The sequence below is a fragment of the Camarhynchus parvulus genome, chromosome 6 (assembly GCF_901933205.1).
Source record: "Camarhynchus parvulus chromosome 6, STF_HiC, whole genome shotgun sequence".
NCBI lineage: Eukaryota > Metazoa > Chordata > Aves > Passeriformes > Thraupidae > Camarhynchus > Camarhynchus parvulus.
The window spans coordinates 17,151,654-17,171,778 of record NC_044576.1 but is presented as its reverse complement, the minus strand read 5'-3'; the positions used below and the strand labels follow the sequence as shown (position 1 = coordinate 17,171,778).

Sequence of the window (20,125 nt, the reverse complement as noted above, 5' to 3'; positions counted from 1 at the left end):
GTAAGCTGAATTACAGCACTTAGGGGATCAGAAGGCAGCTACTGAAGTGCTCTCTTTTATGAGATTTTCCCATGTCATCGTGCTTTTTTCTGTGATGGCAAAGCATCTGTAGGAAGCAGAGGAATTCCACAATGCAGAGAGGTTTGGAGCAGGTGTTAGCCCACACGAGAATAAGAAGAACATGGCTGTGAGGGGTCCCTGTCCAGGACATCATAGTCACAGCGCTTCTTGTTGAAAACAACTTTACATTTCTTTTGGTCGTAAGCAACAGGAATGTGAAAAAGCTGTCAGAGGCAAAGAGAAAGCAAGTGTCAGCTTGAGAGCAGTAAAAATGTCAATATTTTGGTGATTATAGCTTGAACTACAGCTCAGTGAGACAGGTCAAACCATGCCTAAGGGCAGCTGAGCTACCTTGAGTACCACACAGCTGCAGCTTCCAGAGCCTCAAATGATGCCCTGTGCGCTGTGCGCTGTGAAGATGCTGCAGGATGCTCAGCACTAGCAAAGGCACTTGTAGCACAGCACTCTGCAGTGACATAAGCATGGGCTTGGCATCTTTCCTTTTTTCGTTTAATTTTTCATTATTTCCTTTTTCATTATTTCCACTTTGCATAACATGTGGTGGCTGCTCCCTGATGGACTGTGCCACCTGAATAAAGACAAAGATCATCATCAAGGTATTTTGGGCTTTTGAGAAAGCAGGAGAAGGAAAGGAGAAGGCTGGAGAAATACTTCAGAGCAGAGCCTTGTCATCCTACATTCAGCATATTCACTGGAGAAAAGCGCTTCAGGAAAGGGATTCAGATCACCAGAAGCTCTTTAGGGAAACTTCACTTAAGTCACCTACCTCCACTTTCTCAGCTAATGAAAGACACCTGCAGTGAAAGAGGGGTTCACAAGTTCCTTAAAAATTAAAGACAAGCACCAGCTGGATGTGCCTGGAGGGACTTATGTCCACTCCCAGTCAGCAGAAAATGAGGAAAGGCAAACACAGCTAAGGATGCGAACAATTGAGAGCTGTATGTGGCTTTCACTAGCTCTGTGACATGGGTGAGAAAAGGCTCTCTTGTGCCCTTACAAACCCATTTATCCCCAGCAATGGAAAGCTGTGGTCATCCTTCAGGCAACGATGGTACCAAGAAGTTCAAACTTACAGGGAACAGCATTCCATGCTATATTTGTCACAGTTGCATTGGTAGCAATTTTCTGTCCTCTCAATGTGTCCAAAGGGATACAGTTTCCCATTCATTAAACAGCCTGCATAAGACAGCAGCAAAACAGAACAGGTTCTTTAAGCCTCCACCTAAACACAGCAGAGTTTAAAAATTATTTCAGCAATTCTGAAAATGTAATTCCAGGTAATAGTAAAGTACAAGGAATTGGGTTTTACTCTTTCAACCCCTGAATGAGCTCCATGTGCTGGAATAGCAGTGGCAAGCTACCCCCAGTTGCAGTAATATTGCTGCAACCACACGCAGCCCAGGGGAAGACTTTGTTTTTCCCCTACTTTTAGCAACTTGCTGCTGGAGTCCCCTGCTTGTGTTTTTCCAATGTCTTCCCCCTTCCTTTTGAGCCCTTTGGGGCAGTTCCGCAAGAGCCAAGTTACCACAGAGCAATCAGGTCAGAGGATCTTCCTTGTTTCTACCTCTGTAGGGCCTCCCTGGACCCTGAAGTACCACAAAGCAGTGTGCATCACCCAGGGTCACCATGCTGCCCACTGCAACAAGGAAAGCCAGAAAGCTCTTCTGTAGAGAGAAAGAAGCAAATGGTAATTTCTCCCCTCTTTATGAATCAACATATATTACAGACACTGCTGCCTCCTCTGTAGAAGCTATGCCATTCCTGGGATGCTCGTCAAAGGTGCTTCTTGATGTCTGTGCCTTTGGGATTATGTGAGCACAAATCACAGGAGAACCAGGCCGTAGGACTTTGTTGGTCTATTAATCATTCCCTAACTGTTGATTTAGATTCTGCAAACACCTTTGGAGGCTTGAATAGCTGGAACAAGACAGAATTTGAGGGATCAAAATGAAGAACAGAAAAAATACATGGACAAAATATACACATATTTTTCATTGCAAAAAGACATTTTTTAGACTGTGCTTCACATTTATAAGTTTTAAAAGCATGGTCCTGAATGTCTGCAAGACTCTGAATATTTTCACAAACATTTCTGAGGAAAGGATAACAGCAAGGAAAGACTGTAAAACTTCTTGAAAAGAATTCCAATGCAAAGAACAAAATTCACAATAATCTTCACAGAGGTGCCTTCCTGTCTTTGCATCTTACAAGTTTGAAATACAATATAGCCAGATTTAAAATGTGTAACTAGATAGTTCTCTTAAATGCTCTCCTTTTGCAGTTTTAAAGCAAATACCTATCTGTATCCCCATTACAAAAACACCCAAACCAATCGAAACCTTTGACTTACCATTGTGGAATGCTTGGCTTCCAAAGAGCTCCAGGTTTCCTGAGAAAGCTGAAGTTCTTTATGTGGAATCAGAGAGCAAATATTTTATGCTGCCTTTATGTTGTGCAATTCAAGTCTAGGTGGAGGGGGGAAAAAGCCTGCTCAATGCAAATGCAGTTATTTTGTAACATCCAAAGAAATCTCTGAAATTTTTCCAGCTGGCAATGAGAAAATGTTTGGTTTTGTTGAGCACTGACCTGGGTAAATTGCTGACTCCAGAACTTTGAATTCCTTGGAAGAATTATGATTAGAAAAAATGCCTTTCTGGTGGAAAACAAATATTGATAGCTAAGCTGTAGACAGCATTATCCAGCCAGGTGATTTTTAGGTGGGGCAGAAATGCATGCCAAATCCTGCCTGCTATCAGAGGGCTGGAACATGCTGAGTGGTGCATTAGGTGTTACTAGCAAATGGAGCTTCTGCCAGATCTTTGCATTCTCACTGTGAGTGCTGGGGTGTGCACTGAAAGATAACGAAGGTGCTTGGCCACTACCAGGATCAAAACCTCTGAACATTGAGACCTTAGCTGAGGCTGGGTCCCATTACAACAGCTCTCTTTCTTCTCCACCAAAATAAGATATAAGGTAATAAAATTGTTTTCATAGATTTTAGAAGAATGCTTTCTGAACTTATTTGTGAAGCTTTTATAGGGAAAATATTTGTAATTCTCAAATACTTCAATGTCATATGGCGCAGTTCCAGCTTACAATAAGCTGGATATTAATCTTGATGTCTGCACTTCTCAGTGCTTCACACTAAAAAATAATCCCTTGGGAAAATCCAAGTTTTGTTATTCATTAAATTCTTTATTTATAGAAATAAAATTTTAATAAACTCATAAATTCTGAAAACCATATTTTCTCAAGTGGCAGTTCTGTGAGCTGCTTAGGTAGGAAGTCTTTGTTCTCCATGCTCAAAATACAGCTTCCCTTAGAAGCTGTGGCTGTTTTTTCTCTAAGCAAGAACATTCCTTCAGGTGCATCAGCTGAGGCTGTGTTCTGTGTAATTTTGACATGAAGTAGCATAAAAACAGAAAAGTCATTCAGGACAAATTTCAAAACTGTCCCTCCCCGGCAGAACACAAAAGTTTTGCCCGTTTGGGCAAAACTTACTTTAGAATGTTAAGCAACATCAGAATGTTTGTTTTCACATGCTCCATTTAGAGGAATGATGGGATGGAATCAGTGAATGGGAGTCAAGATTTAAAAAGGCAAATGTGAATGTCTATACTGGAAAAAGCTGAGCTGACTCTTTAGTCTGGCCCCTCACATTTTTCATCTGTTTACAGGAACCAGCTGTACAGAAACACAGAGCTATGCAGGCTGTATCCAGTCTGCAGCACAGAGAACTTTAAAAGGTGAAGTATGTAATACCAGTGCCTGCAAAAGACTTAGATTGTTTTCCCCAAACCAAGGTATGTTACTTGCAGGTCTTAGAAACCTTTAAGAAAATTTTATAAGCAAATTACCACAGTCAGACAAAATACACCCCATTAAACCTTTCTGATTTTAATAATGGCTCACTGAGCTTGAGATAGATTGTCTTGTAAAGGAAATACCCCTGCTGGATAAATGTAGATTGACTCTTGATTTGGGACCAAATGAGGATCCCTGCTCTAAGAATGCTCAGCTGTGTGTAACCTCATACTATTACAAGACAGCAGATTTGCTGTGATCATGGAATTTCACTAAACAATCCACTTGTTTTGGAAGGTGTGTTTCTTTTCAATCCATGGAACAGTTAACTACAGACTGTTGTGGCTTTTTAATATCCAATTCTGAAGTGGAGACCTCCATGTAGAAGCAGCATTTAACAGGATGTTGCTGTCTGGTCTCATATATGTGGGCAGATTTAGGACCCTAGGCATTTCCAGGTGGGAGATCTGATTTCCAAGCTTTGCTTTGAAGCTGAGTTTCATTCCCCTGTGACTGTGGAGAATTGCTGTACTGAAGAGACAGAAGGCATCTGCATTGTTAGTAGCTCAAGCCCTGCTGCCATGAGGAAGCACGTCTCCAGGGGCTGGTCTAGGTCTCTTTTTCAAAGTGGACAAGAACCACTAAAGCAGCACAGTGTGTGCAGTGTGTTCAGGATCAGGGCTTGGCAGAGGACAAGTCAGAGTACCAGAGTTTAAAGTTTAACATTGCTTTAAACTTCAGGTCTGGTCAGAGTGGGCAATGGACATGAACAGTCACTGCCAGTGTTGGGGCATGACATTGATGAAAATAAGGGAAAAAATGGGAGAAAGAGGATGATGATTTCTCATCCTCACTTTTCTGAGGTGTTAGCAGCACAGGTCTTACCAAAAGTCTGTGCATGCTGAATAGGAGCCATGGTACAGCATGTCCCAAATAGTGCATCACTTCCAAATGATAATGGATTTTGACACCTGGCTAAAAGAGAACCTGTAAAGCAGGACAGTGGCTTGTGCCAGGGTAATGGTGCACAGCATGTCAGACTGGAGAGCCAAATGCATTTCTTTGTCAAAGAAGGTGGCATTTCCCCATGTCACTGCAAAAAACAAAACATCAATATGAAGCATTTATGGATGTTTCATCTCAATTTATTGTAGTTAACAAATGCAGTAATGACAGAAATGAGGCACTCTATCTGATTATGCATCTGATAAGCTGAATTGCAACACTTCGGAGGCAGCTACTGAAGTTCTCTCTTATGAGATTTTCCCATGTCATTGTGCTTTTCTCTGATGGCAAAGCCTCTGTAGGAAGCAGAGGAATTCCACAATGCAGAGAGGTTTGGAGCAGGTGTTAGCCCACACGAGAATAAGAAGAACATGGCTGTGAGGGGTCCCTGTCCAGGACATCATAGTCACAGCGCTTCTTGTTGAAAACAACTTTACATTTCTTTTTGTCGTAAGCAACAGGAATGTGAAAGCTGTCAGAGGCAAAGAGAAAGCAAGTGTCAGCTTGAGAGCAGTAAAAATGTCAATATTTTGGTGATTATAGCTTGAACTACAGCTCAGTGAGACAGGTCAAACCATGCCTAAGGGCAGCTGAGCTACCTTGAGTACCACACAGCTGCAGCTTCCAGAGCCTCAAATGATGCCCTGTGCGCTGCGCTGTGAAGATGCTGCAGGATGCTCAGCACTAGCAAAGGCACTTGTAGCACAGCACTCTGCAGTGACATAAGCATGGGCTTGGCATCTTTCCTTTTTTCGTTTAATTTTTCATTATTTCCTTTTTCATTATTTCCACTTTGCATAACATGTGGTGGCTGCTCCCTGATGGACTGTGCCACCTGAATAAAGACAAAGATCATCATCAAGGTATTTTGGGCTTTTGAGAAAGCAGGAGAAGGAAAGGAGAAGGCTGGAGAAATACTTCAGAGCAGAGCCTTGTCATCCTACGTTCAGCATATTCACTGGAGAAAAGCGCTTCAGGAAAGGGATTCAGATCACCAGAAGCTCTTTAGGGAAACTTAAGTCACCTACCTCTACTTGCTCAGCTAATGAAAGACACCTGCAGTGAAAGAGGGGTTCACAAGTTCCTTAAAAATTAAAGACAAGCACCAGCTGGATGTGCCTGGAGGGACTTGTGTCCACTCCCAGTCAGCAGAAAATGAGGAAAGGCAAACACAGCTAAGGATGCAAACAATTGAGAGCTGTATGTGGCTTTCACTAGCTCTGTGACATGGGTGAGAAAAGGCTCTCTTGTGCCCTTACAAACCCATTTATCCCCAGCAATGGAAAGCTGTGGTCATCCTTCAGGCAACGATGGTACCAAGAAGTTCAAACTTACAGGGAACAGCATTCCATTTCACCTTCACCACAGTTGCATTGGTAGCAATCTTCTGTCCTCTCAATGTGTCCAAAGGGATACAGTTTTCCATTGATCATACAGCCTGCATAAGACGGTAGCAAAACAGAACAGGTTCTTTAAGCCTTCACCTAAAGGAGGTGTCAACACCTAAATGAGCTCCATGTGCTGGAATAGCAGTGGCAAGCTACCCCCAGTTGCAGTAATATTGCTGCAACCACACGCAGCCCAAGGGAAGACTTTGTTTTTCCCCTACTTTTAGCAACTTGCTGCTGGAGTCCCCTGCTTGTGTTTTTCCAATGTCTTCTGCCTCCCTTGTATTTTGAGCCCTTCCTGGCAGCTCCACAGAGAGCCAAGTTACCACAGAGCAATCAGGTCAGAGGATCTTCCTTGTTCTTACCATCTTTGGCCTCCCCTGGCTTGTGAATTTTCCCCCAGCAGTAGGCATCACCCAGGGTCACTATGATGCCCATTGCAACAAGGAAGGCCAGAAACCTCTTCTGTAATAGAAACACAGAGCTGAGGCCATGCATTTTAAACTGCATTGATTAGCTCTGTTTTCAAAAGCTGTCACTGAACCTGAATCAAAATTAGAAATAACCTTATGTGTATATGAAAATAGTGGAAAAGTACACTCCAGATATTTCCCTGCATTTTTCTTTCAGGTGGGAAGATGCAAAATGGCATGATATTACCATGTCAGCAGCATCACTCCCTGCCAAAATACAGTCTCTAAAAATCACACAAAACTTCAATAATATTATAAACTTGAAAGCCCTGCCAAGCTCTTGTCAGTGCTTTATTTATTGCCTTTGAGTCAGCTTTAGCTCTTTCTCTAGCAAATCTTTGTTGAGCATCCCATTGCTTCACTTCTGGGTACAGCAATTGCTTCTCATTTTGCAATGGAGAGGAGATCTCAGATCTAAATCTATTCCAGCAGGTTTTTTTGACACAGGTGGCTGGTCAGGGAAGAGAGAGATAAATGTATGTCTTTGGGCAAAATTTGAGTGCTGTACATTGTACTTAGCATCACCTGAGCCATCTTGTCAAACCATGCAGACACAGGTTGGGACTTAACACAGGACACACCTCCTTTTCTCTCGTGGGGGCAACAGCTAGGCATCTAAAGAAGCTTTCAGGTACGTCCCCTGGGACCTGCTGAACATCCAGAACTTTTTTTGAAAAAGTCTGCATGACTTTGTAATGATTGTTTTACTGGAGCAGAGGGACTAGAGAAGCAGGAGAGAGCACAGATTTATTTTGATGGGCTGCTCCAGCTGAATAATGTAAAGGAAAAGTTTTGGAATAGCCAGATACTGAGGAGCAATGGAGGAAGTTATTTAATTTTTCTTGATAGCACTTGCAGACTAACAGGAAAGGATTTGAAATGATTAGAGCTTTCCAAGTTACTCTTCTGAACTTTGGAAGATATTGCTGAGACTGTTGCTGCTTGAAACAGGGTTTAAAGTAGCAGTGAGAGGCTTGGCTTACTTGAATCACAATGCCATAAGACATTGAAAGGTTCTGAGCCTCAGGCAGAAGGTGAGCCAATGAGAAACTCCTCTGCCTGCTGTGGAAAAAACTTGATATTTTAATCCTTGGTTTCCTCTTTTGTTATGGGACAGATATTTAAAGTATAGTGAAAGCAAGGAAGAGGAGGGTTTATGGAGTGGTCTGGGAAGGGGGAAATGCTTCATTTTCATTGTGGTTCTGTGATGTGGAGTTCTTGAGGCTTTAGGCTAGAACAGAGACAGCTATCATGCTGAGCACCATAGCCAGAATGAAAGAAGATAAAGGGAAAGACTGAAACTCCTAAAGTGTGCTATTCATGGTGCCTGAGTTAGGTGTTTGCAACAACACAGATACTCCATGCCATGTCACTCATGTCTTTATAGAAAATACAAAAATCCTTCATGTGTTGTGCTGTCTTCTGATAATATTTTATCTTTTTTTCCCTCTAGTATTTTCCTTATCATGCTACTCCTAGAACTGCCAGTCACATGAGCTCAGGCATGCTCATCTCTCTAAAGATCAAAATTTAAGACCTTCCACTGAAACTAAAGACAAACATAAGGGGAAGTCTCTGGTGTTCAATCAGGTGTCTGAATGTGCTTTATGCTGCAACAAGCAAGTGATTTGTCAGCTAAGTTACAGAAACTTGGCAATAAAGCTGAAACACAGAAAGAAGCAAATGGTAATTTCTCCCCTCTTTATGAATCAACATATATTACAGACACTGCTGCCTCCTCTGTAGAAGCTATGCCATTCCTGGGATGCTCGTCAAAGGTGCTTCTTGATGTCTGTGCCTTTGGGATTATGTGAGCACAAATCACAGGAGAACCAGGCCGTAGGACTTTGTTGGTCTATTAATCATTCCCTAACTGTTGATTTAGATTCTGCAAACACCTTTGGAGGCTTGAATAGCTGGAACAAGACAGAATTTGAGGGATCAAAATGAAGAACAGAAAAAATACATGGACAAAATATACGCATATTTTTCATTGCAAAAAGACATTTTTTAGACTGTGCTTCACATTTATAAGTTTTAAAAGCATGGTCCTGAATGTCTGCAAGACTCTGAATATTTTCACAAACATTTCTGAGGAAAGGATAACAGCAAGGAAAGACTGTAAAACTTCTTGAAAAGAATTCCAATGCAAAGAACAAAATTCACAATAATCTTCACAGAGGTGCCTTCCTGTCTTTGCATCTTACAAGTTTGAAATACAATATAGCCAGATTTAAAATGTGTAACTAGATAGTTCTCTTAAATGCTCTCCTTTTGCAGTTTTAAAGCAAATACCTATCTGTATCCCCATTACAAAAACACCCAAACCAATCGAAACCTTTGACTTACCATTGTGGAATGCTTGGCTTCCAAAGAGCTCCAGGTTTCCTGAGAAAGCTGAAGTTCTTTATGTGGAATCAGAGAGCAAATATTTTATGCTGCCTTTATGTTGTGCAATTCAAGTCTAGGTGGAGGGGGGAAAAAGCCTGCTCAATGCAAATGCAGTTATTTTGTAACATCCAAAGAAATCTCTGAAATTTTTCCAGCTGGCAATGAGAAAATGTTTGGTTTTGTTGAGCACTGACCTGGGTAAATTGCTGACTCCAGAACTTTGAATTCCTTGGAAGAATTATGATTAGAAAAAATGCCTTTCTGGTGGAAAACAAATATTGATAGCTAAGCTGTAGACAGCATTATCCAGCCAGGTGATTTTTAGGTGGGGCAGAAATGCATGCCAAATCCTGCCTGCTATCAGAGGGCTGGAACATGCTGAGTGGTGCATTAGGTGTTACTAGCAAATGGAGCTTCTGCCAGATCTTTGCATTCTCACTGTGAGTGCTGGGGTGTGCACTGAAAGATAACGAAGGTGCTTGGCCACTACCAGGATCAAAACCTCTGAACATTGAGACCTTAGCTGAGGCTGGGTCCCATTACAACAGCTTTCTTCTCCACCAAAATAAAAAATTCCTCTCAAATCAAAACCCTGCTGTTACTCCTGTGGAACTGTTCTGTCTTTGACCTGAATAATTATAGTAGAGTATAGGATCACTTTTAAATGCGCACTTTCCCAAGTGATAAACTTCAGAGTGCTAATCAAGTACTCTGCTTTCTCTTGTTCCTACAACCTCTTTTCAGAAAGAACTATCCACCTGTGGCCCTACCTACATTTAAAATACTTCATTACACATGCTGCCAAGCAATTTGAAACTCATTCCTGTGGGAGACTTATTGGCTACAGGAAATTTAGCCTATGGTTATAAAGTTTAGAGACTGAAAAATTAAACTGAATCATTTGGGACTTTTTTTTAGAGTAAATTAAATACAGAGTTATATGCTTTTCAGTGATGGCAAGAATAATTGTAATTTTTTCCTGTGCACTATGTATTGCTGCATATTAATAATGACTAATTTGACCCAAAGAATTCAGCAGGAGCAAAAGAAATTAAAATACAACACAACAGAATTTCCTGAGCTCCCTGGAGGAAGCTAAAGCTGAAGTCTGTGCAGGTTTGATAATTCTTTAGTAAGAAAGACATAATTGATGAAAAGTTCCTAAGCATTCAATTGTCCAACTAAACACCTGACTTTTGGTTTTTTTCTGATATAATCACTACATTTTAAAATTTCAATTTAAAGATAGTCATGTTTTCATTGAAAAAATTGAATAAATATCCTTTCTCATCCTTTGCTTCTGGCATGGTAGATAACAGTACTTTGTTATCCAGCTCTTCATCTTGTCCGTGTTTAGAGTCTGTTGAGTCAGCTTAAAACCTTTCTCAGCTGAGTACAGCAATTTTCATCTTCAGTTCTGTAGCCCAAATTTATTTTCATTCATGCCACCCATTTCTGCACAGTCTCCAACCTGACAGTATCTCATTTCAAATCTGAGTATAAAACAAGGTGTAAAAGCATGTAAGTGTTGTGGGAACAACCTCAGATAGTATGAAGGACATAATGCCATTCCTGTCCAGGCTTCTCATCAGCTGTCTTAAGCTGAACCATATTGTTCTAGATAGAAGACACTTGCTTTCCATCCCTAAATTCTTCTCGGGGCACTGTTGTTAATACAAATTTTATGCTTTACAGAGTTTTTAAAAAATCCTATTTCTCCAAAATGAAAAAAAAAGAAAAGAAAAAACTACCTAAAGCACGAACTAAGTAAGCACAGTTTATTTCACCATTAAGATGACCAGTCTTATTTATTATTTGGCACATTAAATATTGTTTGCAAACTCTATTCGTGATGATTGTGTATCTCTTGATATAAGGCTTTCATGCAAATGTAGAGAAATCATAGGTGATGTGCACCATCCTATGTCTTGTACCACTGTAAAGTCATTCCCATCCTTTCACTTGCTGTGTGCAGGCTTTGCTACCACCAGGTCACCCTGGGCTGAACAGGAAATTTGGTGCCAGTTCTTTTGTGGCTTTTTGATAGAGACCTCAAAGCAAGACTGGTTTTGCTTTCAAGATGCTTGTTAGGCACAACACCTTATTCTCCTGCCAATGAATCCTTGCCAAAGATGCTGGGGCCCTGCCAGCTGTGCTGTGGCCTGTCTGCTGTTGGTTGACACTTCTGGGTGCCTTTCAACCTCCTGCCTGAGGATACACGGATGTTGCTTTAAAAGAATTTAGTCCCTTCCTAAAATCTTAGATCTGGATACATCTCCAGTGAATTCCTCTTTTCAATACAATTTTTTTTCCAGGATAACTGCTTCCATAGCACTGCACTAATTTCACCAGAGCATGCAGAGTTCTTAACAGGTAATTATAGGAAAGATGAGGAGGGCAGTGACAGGACAAGGGGTTATGATTCTAAAGTGAAAGAGGTCATGTTTAGAACTGTTATTGTGAAGAAATTCTTTACTGTGAGTGTGGTCAGACACTGGCACAGGTTGCCTACAGAACTTGTGGATGCCCCATCCCTGGAAGTGTTTAAGGTCCGGCTGGATGGAACTTTGAGCAACCTAGTGGAAGGTGTCCCTGCCAAAGGCCAGAGGTTGGAACTAGATGATCTTTAAGGTGCCTTTCAACCCAAACCATTCTATGATTTGGTGTTCTTACTTTCCATCAAAAAAGCTGGTGTCCTTGTGGTAGATTAATACTCAGTGAGAGAATAAGTTTTTTGCAAAGTTCACTCCTGATTCTATGGAACTTACATACATCATGCAGATAAATATTTGCACATTAAGTCATGCAGATAACTAAACCTCCAATATGTTGGAAACACAATCTTTAGCTTAAATAGGTTTGAACCTACTTGAAGAAAGTTGGAAAACTCCCATTAACTTCTGCAGCCTTCAAACTAGATCTTAGGGCTTGGGTCAAGCAAAGCGCTAATGCATATCCTTAGTCTGAGCCCTCTGGATATTCCATTGGCTGCAGTGGAGCCATTCTTTGCTCTCAAGCACATACTTGGTGCAAGGCTTTCCTGGGTCTAACCTGGAACATAAGTTCACAGCCATCCTGGCTCTATCTTGCTTTATCAACTATGATACCTCAATTAATATGAGAACTTTAATTTCTTGATCTGTTTACAAAAGTGGGAGGGTAGCACTACTTCATCAGTCCTACAAGTTTCAAAGTTTTACAGAAGACTAAAGTAGAAAACCACAGGACTGTGATTCAGGATTTTTTTTTTATTTCTTCATTCTGATGCTGACTTGATGCATGATTTTGGGTGACTCCCTTAAGTGTGTCAGAGATTTCAAGTTTCAGAGCTTATGACCTAGAGGAATTCAGATACCAGAGACAGCAGAGAAGTCAAGTTTCCCTATTCCTGACATAGTAGGTATTCCTACACCTCACCAAGGATCTCCAGAGTAATAATGCCCGTTCTCCAAGCTCATGATTTTACCACCAGACATGAACTTTCCAGATCAAAGAAGGATCAAACCATGAATCAATGAAGTCATGTGTCTGAGTCCAGGTTCATTTGTAGGGCTAGCTGTTGTGCTGTGGGTTTAGCTTTTCTCCCTTAATTTCTAGTTACCTGAACTGAATTTATCAGACTGGCTATTTATTTTTTTTACTGCTTGCACAGCTTATTTCAGTAAATAACTTGTATCAATATAGCAAGGTCTTTTTAGCTGACATGGGTAATCATAGTTGCTTATTTCTTAGGCGTTATAATTAATTATTTATAGGAAACCTGATTTTGAATTCCCTGAAATGAATAAATACACTAATAAGCAAGCAGTGCGTTCTGTCATTGCATTAACCAGCAATGAACACCAAGCAGAGGGGGAAGTTCCTCTGGAGATTTCAGACTCCTGTGCTGGTCCAGGGACAGCACATGTACTTCTAGCTGTAGATCCTCCTTTCTACACTGTGCACCAGAGTCTGAGGCATCTTCAAGCCCTGACATTGCTTGTCACCCCCAAGACTTTTTGCAGCCTGCAGATAATGCAGGTGCTGGGGCTATCTCTTGGAGAATGAGGAATTCTGGAAATTGCAGAGCTAAGCAAGCACATCTCTCTGCCTCTATACTAAGACATACAGCACTGAGCAGGAGAACAAGGAGTGGCCAGGGAAGTGAGGAACAATGCACAACTTGTATTGGAGTTCTTTTCCATGGAATGCAGAAGCTTAACTTTTAATTGTAATTTGACTTTTTTTATGTTTGCATCCTGTTCTAAGGTTTTAAAAACATGTTTACTTTCTGTTAGCTATTGGGAAAGCTCGCTGTGATATTCTCTTTACTTTGTAAATATTTGTGACTAAGGCATGGCTTCGTGGGTGTTAGAGACCTCAGTCCTGTACGGTCTTACATGTTCTGGTTCTTAATCTGCAGATTAGTCCCTGATGACATATGTGAATTTTTATACCTTTATGTCACATAATCATTTAGAGAGTTCTGAGGGGAACAGCAAGATCCCCTCAGTGATTTTTCTTGCTGCTTGTCTCTAAACTTTAAATGGAACCTGTCTACATTTCTCTCCAAAAGGAATTTTAGCATGAAATGCCTTTTGTAACCCTGTCTGAAATGTTTAGGACACGAATTCTAGAAAGCAGATTTTTGTTGTGCCATTCATAGTCCTCTTGGCTCAGAGACTGCTGTATCACAAATAAACAGCTTCCTCTAGGAACCATTCAGGTTCTATGTAGCTGCCATGCTGGGTTCTTTATGGAAACTGATCTGCAAGGCCCCCAGACCTGAAGCTGCCCAGTGCTAAGACCCGACATTTTGCAGCATCAGTGCACAAAGAGCACACAGATCTCATATTTTATAATGCACACATTTCTGTGAAAGTAGAGCTTTGCCTTATCAACAAAGGGGATTCACATGTCAGTGAATATGGAAAGTAACCAAAGGCAAGATTTTCTGGTTGATGGAATGTTACAGAGGAAGAAGCTACAGCAAAATACTAAAGGCTTTGAGAATAATTTTATATTTATATTTATATTATATTTCTATTTCTATTTCTATTTCTATTTCTATTTCTATTTCTATTTCTATTTATATTTATATTTATATTTATATGTAAAACTAGGCTAGGCTAGTATTTTTCTACTTGTCCTTTGTTAGTTCCTGTTTTATTATCAGTATATTAAAATTTAAATTCTTTAAATTCCACTAGGTTTGAAGGTCTGAGCCAGTTCAGTAATGGTGTCTTGTCACAGAATCACAGAAAATAGAGTTGAAAGGAGTATTTGTGATACTTTGCTTTAGAAGTTTCTGTGTCCCTTACCTAGCAATGTATTTCCAGTATCTGAATGTAGCCATTGGATCAATATATAAGAACTTGGAGATCTTGCATGTTTTTTCTTATTTGAGAATCCAAGTAAGATCAATCAGTGCCCTGGTTCCGCATGAGTGGTATCAATGTAGTCAAGTTCAAGAAATAAATAAACTCCATGTGCAAATATAAAGGTCTGATTATGCCAATGGATTATTTAGTCACCACCTGGAAGAACAGTTTATTTTATTGTCATTTCCTTTCTCATGAATTCACTTGTAAAAAAGACCATATGAAATACAGTGGTATGACAAGGCTTTTTAGTCCATTGGAAAAAAAATTAGCAAGAAAGTGAAAAAGCTAGTGGGGGGCGTTTAACCTCAAAATGCCTAGGGATAATTGAATTCCAGTTTGGCGATTGGCACTGTATATTTGTTCATGTCAGTGTGTTTTCTTCTAGCAGATCCTGAAATTCTGGCGCGGGTTTACTAAGGCTCATAGTTTTAAAACTGAGAAGATTTTACTTGGCTCAGGTTAAGCCTTGCACTTACTTCAGCAAGAAAAATAGGAGGAAAGAGTCCCTTTTTACTCGTAAGCCTGGGCATCAGCAGAGGCCGGTGCAACGCTCCAGCGGGGAATGCCGCGCGCACACCCTCCTGCTGGCTCGGCTGCGCTCCCGCGCCGCGCGGGGCGCCCAAGCTCGTGTCCCGTACAGGGCACCTCCTGTCCCGTCTGTCCGTGAACACGGCTGCGGCGGCCGCAGCCGCCTCCCGCCGCGCTCGTTCCGCGCGATTCCCGCGGAGAGGGTAGGACGGGGCGGGACGGGACGGGACGGGATGGAGGAGACGGAACGGGACGGGACGTGACACGCCGGGAGGGGCTGCGGTCGGATGGGAGGGGATGCGTTGGGACTGGAGGGGATGGGAGGGGACGGGATGGGAAGGGACGCGGTGGGATGGGATGGGAGGGGACAGGACGGGACGGGACGGGACGCGGTGGGAGGGGAGGGGATGCGAGGGGATGGGATGCAGTGGGATGGGACGGGACGGGACGCGGTGAGATGGGATGCGGTGGGTTGGGAGGGGACGGGACGGGACGGGACGCGGTGGGATGCGAGGGGACGGGATGGGAGGGGATGGGATGAAGTGGGATGGGACAGGACGGGACGCGGTGGCTCCGCCCAACGTCCCACGCGCGCCGCCTGGCGCCCCCTGGCGGCGCTGCGGTGCGCGCGGGCGGGGCGGGTCACGTGACGGCGCTCAGCTGACCGCGCGCAGCGGCGGCGCCGGCCCAGGGTGAGCGGGACGGGCCGGGCCGGAGCGGCACCGGCGGCGCCGGCCCAGGGTGAGCGGCGGGACCGGGCCGGGCCGGGAGCGGCACCGGCGGCGCCGGCCCAGGGTGAGCGGCGGGACCGGCCGGGCCGGGGCCCGGGCGCCGGCCCAGGGTAGCGGCACGGCCGGCCTCGTTGGCGGCCCGCGGCGGCCGCGCTGCTCACTGTTCTTCTCCCGCAGATGAACGGGGACGTGGCGGAGCCGGCGCCGGTGTGGGAGCGGCCCTGGTCGCTGGATGAGATCCGTAAGAGCAGCCAGAGCTGGTCCTTGGCCTCGGACGCTGGGGTGAGCGGTGCGGCCGGACGGGCCTGAGCCCGGCACCGGAGGGGTGCGCAGGCCGCGGCCTCCCCGGGGCCGGGGCCGGGTGCGGGGCGGGGCTGCCGCCCGCTGGCCGGGGCTCTGGAGACGGGCCTGCCGCGGGAAGAGGCAGCCCCGGGCCCGGCCGCTCTCTCGGTGCTTTAACCCTGCGGTCCGGGCAGGAAAACTCCGGTGAGGGCTTGGCTCGAAAGGAGATGCGGAACGAAGTGGCTGAGACTTGGTCCTGTGTGTGTGTGTGTGCGTGGGAGTGGTTCAGTGTAATGTGCGTGTGTTTTGGTCCTCAGTTGAATTGTATGATCAGTTCTGTCTGTCTCGCAAATGGTGCCAAAAAGAAAAAGAGTTGGATGCTGACTATTGCTTTGTTGTTGTCAACAGCTTCTGCATTTTCTACAAGAATTCTCACAGCAAACCATTTCCAGGACACATGAAATCAAAAAACAGGTGGACGGATTGATCAGTGAAACAAAAGCTACAGACTGCCGCCTTCATAATGTCTTCAATGACTTTCTTATGTTGTCCAACACACAGTTCATAGAGAATGTGAGTGTGTTCTAGTACAACATCAAACTTGTACTTCAAACATTGTCATTGTCTCTTAATGTAGGATTGATTTAGCTTTCTGGCAAGCCTGATGCTGATTTAGGGATGAAATTACTTTTAATTGTATTTTGTTAAAAGATATCCTAATTCCCTTGTGAGTGATGCACTATCCAATACTGGCAGGCTCCCTTTGCCTTTTCAGCAATACCTTCCTTCCTTCCTTGCTAATATGTGACCAGGAGATCAGAGTTTTGGTTTTAGAACTATGAATGAGTTGGGAATTCTGGGATGTCTTGGATTATCTTCACAAGTTGTAGGAATGTAGCATTTGTCAGCATTTACCTGTTTAAATATGAGGAATGTTATACAATGCTGTAAATTTGCTTAATGGTGTTATTTTGCTGTAAAAGTATTTGGTATTAAAGGTGTTGGCCTGCAGGTAGTTGTCCCTTTCGTGTGGTCATGACAAGCATGTTTTCTGGTTAATGTTGCCACTTTATAGATATCTCTATTTTGAAAGATAAAGGTAGACTTAAAAAAGCCTTTTGCAACACTGTATCACTAGAAGTATGTGTCTGATTAAGTTGGAGAGCTTTAATAGTATTTCAGATTTTGGAGGGTTTTTAGCACTGAGTTTTATCGAGTGTTTTGTTTTGATCAGCATTATTTCAGGCCATACATGTCTCATCATAGCATTATTATTGGAAGGGTGGTGGCAGAGGAAAAGATGGAAAACTGGATTTATATTCTGGGGGCTTTTGGTGGTAGTGGGTTTTTTCAGCGCTGCAGTGTCTTTTCTGACCTAGCTTGGCTGTTCAGCATAATGATTCTGCTGAGAACAGTTTGTACCAAATATTTTAAATCTCATGTGCTTACAGCTGTTTGTTCCCAAATTGAGGTGCACAGAATTAGGTCTTCATTTCTGATTTTCATTTTAGTTAGTGAGAGATCTGTGTCTTCCCAGGGGATAACTGCACCTGTGTTTGAGATTTAGATTTAGGTTTGCAAGTTTCATGGAGATCTTTTATTCCCCTTTTTCTCCTTGTAGCTGTTCCTATAAAAGAGTGCTGGATGTGAGGGATCATCAGAATAAACTGAAGGTTGAGGGTTGTTGTGAACCCTCTCTGTGAGTATGGAAGGAAAGCTACTAAATAACAGAAAACTAAAGGAAAGTAGACAGCCTCTAAGTAAAATCTAGGTTTCACTCTGAAGGTGTCTAAAACAGCTTTACCTTGGGAAGGTTAAAAACTGCATTTTTTATTATGTTCAGATTAGTCTGTTAGCAGACTTGAATTACCTCAGTTGCATTGAGAAGCTGCCGAAGGTACCTTCAGTACCAATGCATGAAGGTACTTGATATCATCCATGGCTTTGTTTATTACTGTGTAATGAACTAATGTGTAATTAATTACATATTAACAGTGTACTTTGAGGTGGTACCCATGGTTTAGCCCCTGTAGTAGTACATTGTTCTTACATGAATTAATTTTGCTTGACTTTTCAGAGAGTTTATGATGAAGAAGTGGAAGAGCCTATTCCCAAAGCTGATGTTGGAGACAAAACAGAGCAGGTACTTAACTTCAGCTGCCTTGAGTGCTGTCAGTATGTTTGCAGCCATTGTCTACCTTCTCATTTTCAAACTTGGTTTGCTTACATTTACAGCTTACAAACCAAACTCCTTCCTTTCTCCTTGAAGTCTTTGTGTTGGATAGTGTATGTCACTTAGTCATAAAGTTGATAGTGATATTGGAGGCTACTGCAGTGTGTGATCATCTCTTAGGGCCTCCCCAAGCTCAGTACTGTATCCAGCAGATGAGACTTATGCATTGATTTTTAAGTGGTTATGCATGTTTTTTCAGCAAGAAGGCCTTGGGCAACCGTACTGGATTCACAGGTAGTAAATTGGGGAAGCAGAATCTGACTGAAATAATTCCTAGGAATAAGTACTCAGAAAGCTTTATATGTATGTATGTGTGTATATTACAATCTGGATGTATTATACCATAAATGTCTCCATAATAGCTTAGGAGCAGGAGTAAAACAATACTGTGCTTGTGTGGATGTTTAGAACCTCTGTTTTTGGAGTGATGAAAATGAATTAAGTCAAGCAAAAAAAACTCTTATTGTCCTTCTAATGCACATAGTGAAAAAGCTTTCGTTGTGCTGATTTGAAATTAACATTTTGAATGTGTGTTGTGGTAAGATTGAGTCTTAAGTAAAATGCAATGAGCGTGTGTTTTTTTCTGTTACTAAAGGAAAAGACGCGGGAACAGAAAGAAGCTGATCTAATCCCTAAAATTCAAGAAGCAGTGAATTATGGGTTGCAGGTTCTGGACAGTGCATTTGAACAGCTAGACATCAAAGCAGGGAACTCTGACTCAGAAGAGGAAGAAAGTAACGAAAGAGTGGAACTGATACTTGAGCCAAAGGTACAGGGACCTGTTCTTGCTGGGTTTGTTTTGCTTTCTTGGACTTGCTCTTTGCTTCTGTCAGCTGTATTACTTACTGCCTTAGTGTAAAACTGATGTTACCTAAACCTGTTGCCTAAAAAGAGGGTTTGATGACTGCATCTGAAGAAGTGCTCTCTGCTGAGCTTCTCCTTTTGTAACCTGCCTGTCTAGCAGTTAGGTTAGCATTAAGGTATGGCATCCTAAAGGAAGTTAGTTTATTGGAGTGAACTTTCTCAGTTCCGTGTGGGAGTGGGATGTACAAATTTCATGATTTTTAGGTACAAACCATATCTTTATGGGTTGTTTTTACCGTCCAAATAATTGAAAATCCAAGGTCCAGGTTTTCGGATAAGACTCATGCCTGTAGGTCTTTGCAAGGATATTCTTCTGTTACATGGCATGCAGAAAACAAGTTGGGACTACACAAACAGAAGTAGCCACTTTGTTTGATGGTGTTGAGGGAAATAAACATCAGCTAGCCCACCTAGTCATATGTTGACTTGAAGCATAGGTTTGGTGGGACTCTTAACAAGCTTGTATCTTCCTTGAGTTAAAACAAGGGAGGTAAGACTTCTGTTCTGAGGGCTGTTCAAAGATGTCAGAAAGACCTGATGTTGTCTCTTTCCAGGATCTCTATGTTGACAGACCTTTACCTTACTTGATTGGCTCTCAGCAGTTTATGGAACAGGATGATGTTGGCCTTGGAGATCTCTCTAGTGAAGGTATGTGCTGGCATGACCTTTTGTTTCTATGCAAGTAATTAGGTCCTAATCCAAGATTTTTGACTGTTTTTGATAACCAAATCACTGCTTTGGTTATCCTGTGTACTGTTCTTGCATGGTTAGATGCAGGCTATAATTAGCTGGGGAAAAAATGTTGATCATGCTGTAGCAACCACGTTTCCAGTATACTCATTTACTTGTGCTTTGTGTATTAGAAATGCAAAGTCTTAAAATTTCGTCAGCTTTCAGAGTTCTTTCAAACCGCTCTCTACCCACCTGATTTTAGTTTTCTTCACAGAGTCTTTAGGGGGCTTAAATGGTATTAACTTTTTTG

General features: G+C 42.4%; 2 protein-coding genes across 6 annotated transcripts in view; one reads left to right on the top strand and one right to left on the bottom strand.

The window, feature by feature from the left end:
• Window positions 1–5,235: 5,235 nt before the first annotated feature.
• Window positions 5,236–9,135, bottom strand: LOC115905447 (beta-microseminoprotein-like). The gene is made up of 4 exons (XM_030951740.1): window positions 9,101–9,135; window positions 6,644–6,743; window positions 6,226–6,328; window positions 5,236–5,362 (listed from the first exon to the last, which is right to left on the bottom strand). Exons 1-4 carry the CDS (start codon window positions 9,101–9,103, stop codon window positions 5,236–5,238), a joined length of 333 nt encoding a protein of 110 aa, XP_030807600.1. The 5' UTR covers window positions 9,104–9,135.
• Window positions 9,136–15,696: 6,561 nt separating this feature from the next.
• WASHC2C (WASH complex subunit 2C) overlaps window positions 15,697–20,125 on the top strand; it is a 35,278-nt gene continuing 30,849 nt past the window's right edge. For 3 of the 5 annotated variants that reach the window (XM_030951042.1, XM_030951039.1, XM_030951043.1), the window contains exons 1-6: window positions 15,788–15,828; window positions 15,942–16,046; window positions 16,455–16,619; window positions 18,124–18,189; window positions 18,875–19,048; window positions 19,698–19,791. In XM_030951042.1, the coding sequence (XP_030806902.1) occupies window positions 15,942–16,046; window positions 16,455–16,619; window positions 18,124–18,189; window positions 18,875–19,048; window positions 19,698–19,791 (604 nt within the window). In that variant the 5' untranslated portion in view covers window positions 15,788–15,828. The other 2 variants (XM_030951040.1, XM_030951041.1) reach the window with 2 other exon arrangements.